Source organism: Stegastes partitus, unplaced genomic scaffold (assembly GCF_000690725.1).
Source record: "Stegastes partitus isolate 25-593 unplaced genomic scaffold, Stegastes_partitus-1.0.2 Scaffold1092, whole genome shotgun sequence".
NCBI classification, from domain to species: domain Eukaryota; kingdom Metazoa; phylum Chordata; class Actinopteri; family Pomacentridae; genus Stegastes; species Stegastes partitus.
In genome coordinates, this window is record NW_007578823.1 from 41515 (window position 1) to 48869 (window position 7355).

Genomic DNA, 7355 nt, shown 5'->3' on the forward strand with positions numbered 1-7355 from the left:
CATAAGTACAAAAAAACTCTCAAAAAAATCTCTGGCATGAACTACAGATGCATCCTGATTAGCACTCACAATAACACTGACCATCCCATTACGTCACATTATTGATCCATGTGGTCACTGATGCAGGACACTAATGTGGAGAGGAGCTTGTGTATGTGATGATGAGCTGGGATACAGGGATAGCTATGTATACGTGTTGAACAAGAGCGTATTTGCTATATTTTGTGCCGTCTGTCTGTATGTTTAGGTGTGGAATATATACAAGCTGGGCAACAAAATCCTTTTTTGTATAATGTACTAACTTATGATGCTACGCTTACTTTTTACATAGTTCTGTGCTCCTGATTGGACAACAATATATGTTATGTTATGATAAGCTTCCAAGCCTTTGAGACGTTTTTACTGGTGCAACCCAGTTCAGAAAGTCACTGGTCTTTAACTTGACAGTCATCACTTAGAACATGAAAGCTCTGGTAAAACATTTTTTAGGATTTCGGAAGAGATGTCTTCAGTTCTGTTTGTTGCTTTGTTGGTAGTGTTTCTGGTCCAGTAGCTGGGTTTTTCTTTTTCCTTCCTGCTGTTTAGGAGCAAAATCTGTTTTCACCACATCCTTCAGCTCATCTCAGAGCTTTTCAAAAGCATCCTGCTCCTCCGTCAGCAGGCTGCTGCTACCCTGATTGGGTATTTTGAAGACTGTTTAAGTGAGGTGATTAAAATGACAAGCTGCTACAGTTGACATTCAGATTTCTGTTTACTGTCAGTGATGAGACTAAACACCTGCTTCTGAGTTGCAACTCAGTTCAGTTGCTTTTCATTGGCTTGTGTTCTGAAATGTTTTCTTGTTGCAACGCATTGAGCTGACTGAGCCAATGTACTACTGGGTTGATAAATCTTAAGACCATGACCAAAGCTGATCCTCTGAACCTCAAAACACAGCATCCTGTTTGAAAGGCATGTCATCTTTAAGACAATGCCAAAGTGACAGCATTTATCAGAACCAGAAACTTTCCAACTGAAAAATTTGCCAAACCAAAACTAAAAACAGTTGACGTATTCAGAATCTGTGAAAATAAATAAATAAATAAATAAAAATTATGATTGAACTGATTTAAATTCACAATTTCCTATCGCCCTGGTTCCAAAGAATGTTAAACCAGATGCTCTGTCCTGCATAGTCAGACTGCTTGAGCTTCCCAGAGATGTGGTCTGACCGGGCCCCAGTCCATCTCCAGCTTCTGGAAGGCTTTCTGCTCAATATTGAGGGCATCAGTGAGCCTCTCATCTGGTTTTCACCCCCAATCAAGTGGAAAAACTGAGAGANCCATTCGGGTTGTCTAAGTAGTTAAATGTAGAAGATGCATCAGAAGTTGATTTTATGTGTTGGAATGTATTATTTTACAACAGCTCTGAAAGCTTAACATCGACACTGGCACCATTTAATGTATATTAATGTATGAGCTGAGCTGATCTGAAGAAACGGAAAGAAGGATTCGAGCATTAGTCCCAGGCAATGAAGGACTGAACTCATGGAGGTTAAGCCAGGTCATATAGAAGGAATGCAGCTGACCACACACACACACACACACACACACACACACCTACACACACACACACAAAGATGTAGTGAATCTTTGAAAATCCCTTAGAAACATATGCTCCATCATCTCTATTGATTGTGTGTGAGCCTCGCTTCCTGATTTCAATGGCCTCCCGGATCAAAATCAGGAAGCGAGGCTCACACACAATCAATAGAGATGATGGAGCGTTCCTTCTACCCACACCTCGGATGCTCTGTTCCAGAGACCACCACGCGGCGGTAGGTGTGGCCAAACTGACTCACCCACTGGATCTGTCAGATTGGCCACACCTAGTAAAAAAAAAAACAGCTGATAAAGACACACTTCAGATGACACTTCTGAGGAAGGCAACGGATGGAACGCCGAAACATGTCAAGGTACAGCTCACAACAACAACAACTTCATACCATTGTCCTATTACTAAGAAATTCTTAAGTCTACTTGTACTTTGAGGACAAAATGAACATCTTTGCTACCTCGCAAGTATTCCCATGTTATAATGATGACTGTTTACATCCCCCGCCCCCCTCTACCAACCAGACATGTGACATCATCCACTCCGCCATAGCCCGGCCACAGACTCAACACCCAAGTGCATTCATTGCTATCTCGGGTGACCTTAACGGCATCACCACGGACAAAGTACTGTCCAGCTTCACCCAGTATGTGGGCTGTCCCACCAGAGAGGAGAGGACCCTGGACTTGCTGTATGCTAATGTAAAGGATGCATACAGCTCCTCTCCCCTCCCCTGCTGTGTAGGTCAGACCACAACCTGGTGCACCTCAGCCCCTGTTATGTGCTTCTGGTGAAGCGCCAGCCTAATATACTTATGCAGAATGTATATTTATTTTTTGTGTTCAGATATATTTTCTTTCTATATTAATACTTAAGTTTAAATTTAACACTTTTGATTGAAAGCAATTTCCCCTCAGGGATCAATAAAGCTTTCTGATTCTGATACTTCTACAGTAAAAAAGTAATTGGAGACTCATTTCTAAATACCTTGCTTCTCCATGGCCAGTTAGAATCACCACAATTACAAATGATTTATTCCCAATATCTTTGAGTGCAAATAAACAGAGATGGGGTTTTCCATCCACTCTTGTAACTTTCATTTTGCTGTTTTGGGTTCATTGTCATTTACTAGTCTCCCTAATCCATCCTCTCTGGCATCATCAACACTAAAATATCAAGTATACAATAACAGTTATACCATGTAAGGGAAAGGATTGAGCATATGTAGTGCTAGCATGTCTGAAGAATATTCCTCCAACAATTTGAAATATTCAACAGAAAAAACTTCAATACTTGTCTGGCTTGAAACTGCTCTTACTGATGAGGCAGTAGAGTTTGCATCTCTGTTTAGATACAAATTTAGAAAGCTTCCAGGACAGGTGTCACAAGAGATATATTTCAAACCCAAACTACAGACCACATTCGTACCGCTTGAGCATCCTTCTCTCTCGGGTAAATGCCAGCGTAGTCTCCGGTCGGACTCGGTGTTGGTGTAGTGTGTCCACATCACAACCGACCGCCGCAATTTTAGCAACGTTCATTGTCCTGATGTTTAGCAAAGTGTCTTGGATGTAAGTTTTACAGAATGAACATCTGGGATAGACAAGACACTCAAAACTTTCACTCTCGCTGTTTCCTGAAGGGGCTGCTGCGACTATGTGCACCGCTATCTCTATGGAAACCCATAAAGATTCCTTATATATATTCAGACTTTCATTATATATATGATTTACCAAACAGCGTGCCAAAACCACAGTTAGATGCACAGACAGAGCTCCATCAGAACAAGCAGTCTGGAACAGCTGCTCATAAAAATTATAGATGACAATTTGATGGAAAAGGCCCAAGAATCAAATTTAAATTCCCAATTTCCTATCGCCCTGGTTCCAAGAATGTTAAACCAGATGCTCTGTCCTGCATATTCGACCCTGATGATTTCCCTAAGTCTTCTACTCCCATCTTGCTGCCTTGTTGGGTTGTTGGAAGGTGGAGGAAGAGGCCAGGCGGGCTAAAGCCGACATTAATACACTGACTTGGTGCTCCCTGAACCGGTTGTTTGTTCCTTCCAACCTCAGCTCTCAGGTCATTCACTGGCCACACTGCCCTCCCCTCTCCTGTCACCAGGGCATCAAGAGGACATTGCTCGTGGTCCTTCTGGTGGCCATCTATGGAGAAGGAGGTGGGGAAGTATGTGGCGGCCTGCCCAGTCTGCACTCAGAGCAAGACCTCCAGATGCCCCCGTTGGACAGCTCCAGCCCCTTTCTGTTCCACATCGCACCTGATCAGACATCACCCAGGACTTTTTCACCAGCTTTCCCATGTCCTAAGGTAACACAACTGTACAGACACTGGTCAGACTAATTTTCTAAAATGGTGCATTCTACCCCATTGCCCAAGTTAGCCTTGGCCAAGGAGTTGGCAGAAGTTATGCTCTCTGATGTGTTCAGACTGCTTGGGCTTCCCAGGGATGTGGTCTGACTGGGCCCCAGTCCATCTCCAGGTTCTGGAAGGCTTTCTGCTCGATATTGAGGACATCAGTGAGCCTCTCATCTGGTTTTCACCCCAATCAAGTGGAAAAACTGAGAGACTGAACCAGGACATGGAGACGGGCCCCCAGACTGTTGCTTCATAATACCAAATGACAGAAAAACACACTAAAACGGCCCTAGCGGCCAATTTAGTGTAATATAATCCCCCTAATATGTGTGTGCAGTGTTTGGTTTCTGTAGTGGTACAGATTTTGTGAATTGACGGAAGAATTTTTTGTGTTTGTTTGTTTTTCATAGGCTGTCAAGGTATGTGTCCCGTCTTGTACTGAACATCTACTGCAAATGCGCTGAATGCTTCCCGCCTTACGCAGTGCAGTGCAAGAGGGGTACAGATTTTGTGAATTGATGGAAGATCTTGTATGTTTTTTTTATCGGCTGTCAAGGTCCGTAATAAACAGATATCGCCTCCAAAAGAAAGTCGGCTTTGAATACAAAACGCAGAGAACTGATTCTACCGGTTACATATGCGTATGTACATTGAAAGAGAGGAGAAGAGTGAAGTTTGTCAACATTTTCTCTTTTACTCGTCTAATAATGAACGTTTTAAGAACCAGACATCAAGACTTTTCATTTATCACATGAATACATGATATTATGTTCATATGTTAAATACGGATGCAAATTTAGACGTGAAATAATAATAATATTCAGCTGTTACTGTTACACCCCTGAAAAGGGGAATAATGAGGACAAGACACGAGGTGTTACTTTCTCCACGTCCAGCCTTGTAATGGACGAGCAGGAGCAACACGGTTCCCGACATGAACTCAGACATACCCAATCGATTCCCGATTAGCAGGTAAAAACTCTTAAAACATAAATTCTGGGGGAAATGCTCTATTAAAACAAGGCAAAACAATAAATGAGCAAAAGAACATTTAAACAATGACCCCTTCAACTCGGTACTGCGCCTTTTCAGCGTAAAGACCAAAATAATCGATAGCGGATTCATCAATCAATCTGCTCGTTTTTCCTTTTTGAAGCGCTAATACAAACCAAAGCAAATCACTTCCCTTTCTCGCCTCAACACAGAACTGACTTTTAAACAATTAACATTTTTTTACAACCATTACATTACATGGTAGATATTAAACTACAATGCACCATATTCCCACAGGTGAGCAGTCTGAATACAGATACATTGCCATTACATTACACTTTTGAATATATTTCATTGTGTATTTGAAAGATTAATTGGACTTTTTGCCACAGGTTAATAATGAGTATGTGTTAGATGTGTCGCCAACATTCCAACAGCAAGCAGGGAACACACAAGGTAACTGAATGGGAGGACAAACTGAAGACAGAACAGGATGAACTGGTGGAGAACACAGACAGACTATGTATACACAGAGACCAAGACACAGGTCGAACCAGTCAGGGCGATCAAAATAGGAGGGAAACGGAGACAAAGAGAGGAAGTGAAAACACAAAAAGACACACTAGGACAGCAAACTTAAAACAAAAAGTGAAAGAAAACCCAAGTCTGTGACACCTTTAGCTCTCCTGAAGCCTAGACAAGCATGCAGTATCGATTCAGTAACCACCAAGAATAATATCTGCAGTCCTAATGCTGATATGGAGCTGCAAGGCAACAGTTGTAATTTTCAACAACTATTAACCTTTTGAAAAACCCTATATGGTGCATACTGGTTAGATTTGGCCCGATTTCAGTTCAGAATGATTTGCTACCAACAATTTTTTAGAATCAGGCCTAGTTTCAGTCAGACGGAAGGTTTGAGGATATAACGCACAGAAGTGGAGTATCTGTGCAGCACAACTAACAGCACAGTGACCTGCAACACAACTTGTTACTTAAAAGAAAAAGAAAAAAAATCCTTGTGGGTTGGTGTCGTTCTGATGATGCATTATGGATCAGAAAACATATCTGCATTATCAGACTGCATGTTCGGATCAGTTTGTAACAAGTCAGTCTGAGTCCTCACCTCCCTGTTTGAGACATCGATGGGGCATTTTGTTGTCTTTGGTCAATGAACAACAGGTGTGAACACAGACTACACAAAAGTTCATGCCTGTGCTAAATTAACAGTGAATTCAACCTCTTTTTAAACTTTACAGCTAGTCTGTATACGGAATACTCCAAATGTAAAAGACTGTAATTAGAAACACAGAAGCAAATAGGACATATATAACTGAGAAAGCCTTGTCGATTTTCTTTGCCATCCTGGTCCAGTAGCCGGGCTTCTTCTCGTCCTTGCTGCTGCTGAGTAGACTCATTGTTCTGTCGATCTCCCCAAGCTCATCTGAGACCTTTTCCAAGGCAAGAGACAGCTCCGTCAGCTGGCTGCTGCTGCCCTGCAGTAGTGATGTAGTGGACGGGTCATAAGTATTACTGTAGATCATGTGACACTGTTAGCTGCTCCATTCAGTTTCTGTTATGTTCTAATTAGAATTAAAAGGTCATATTCTCGTTTTCTCTACATTAAAGTGCTCGTCATGCTCAAAGAACTGAAAAATTCCATCAACAAAAAGATCAGCATCCATGCAAACATAATTCCTCTCAACTTGACATTTTTGCATCTGTGTAAACCAACTCTTTGAAATGTGGTTCTGACCTCTTTGGGCACAAATGTGTCATCAGCAGATGCATCATTTGCAGACGCACAGTGAACACATTTCTTCATCCCTGGAAGGACGTAACAGACACATTTGAGTAATGATATTAAAGTGATTGTATTTCATGAGTGAACATGTTTAGTAAATCTTTATGTGGATATAATCTCACCTCTGAAACAGCTGTGGAAGTTGCCTTTACCCACTTTGTCCTCACAGCTCTTATCCAGGCTTTGGTCTCTGTCTGTCTCATCATCCTTGAAGTCTTTCTCCATCAGATACATCACAAAAATTGTCTCCATGACGCTGATCAGCATCATCCCGAAAACTCCAATGCAGTAGATCGCTGAGGGGAGCAGGAAGCATCATTGATGTGTGCAAGGCCCCACTCATTGAGTCAGTATGTGCTGTGATGCTCGATGAAGTCCAATAAAGGCACGACTCTTTACCTATAAGTGGGATCCTGTCTGACGAGGTGGGCAGAATTTCATTGAGAATAAGCTGCATCACTGTGATGGCAAGCAGCACAGTGACCTTGAAGCTGAGCTTCCCGCCGTCTCTGTGGGACATCGGGAGGGAGGCCATGTCCAGACACAAGAAGAAGAAGATGGGCAGCAAGAAGTTGGCAACATAGAGGAG

At 42.2% G+C, this 7355-nt stretch overlaps 1 protein-coding gene across 1 annotated transcript in view; it reads right to left on the reverse strand.

Moving 5' to 3' along the window:
• Positions 1-5399: 5399 nt before the first annotated feature.
• Positions 5400-7355, reverse strand: part of LOC103367830 (5-hydroxytryptamine receptor 3A-like) — a 2260-nt gene continuing 304 nt past the window's right edge. Inside the window, exons 2-5 of the mRNA XM_008295984.1 lie at positions 7166-7351; positions 6889-7062; positions 6719-6789; positions 5400-6458 (exon numbers count right to left, since the gene is read on the reverse strand). Coding sequence (XP_008294206.1) covers positions 6222-6458; positions 6719-6789; positions 6889-7062; positions 7166-7351 — 668 coding nt within the window. The 3' untranslated portion in view covers positions 5400-6221. The remainder of the gene's footprint in view (positions 6459-6718; positions 6790-6888; positions 7063-7165; positions 7352-7355) is intronic.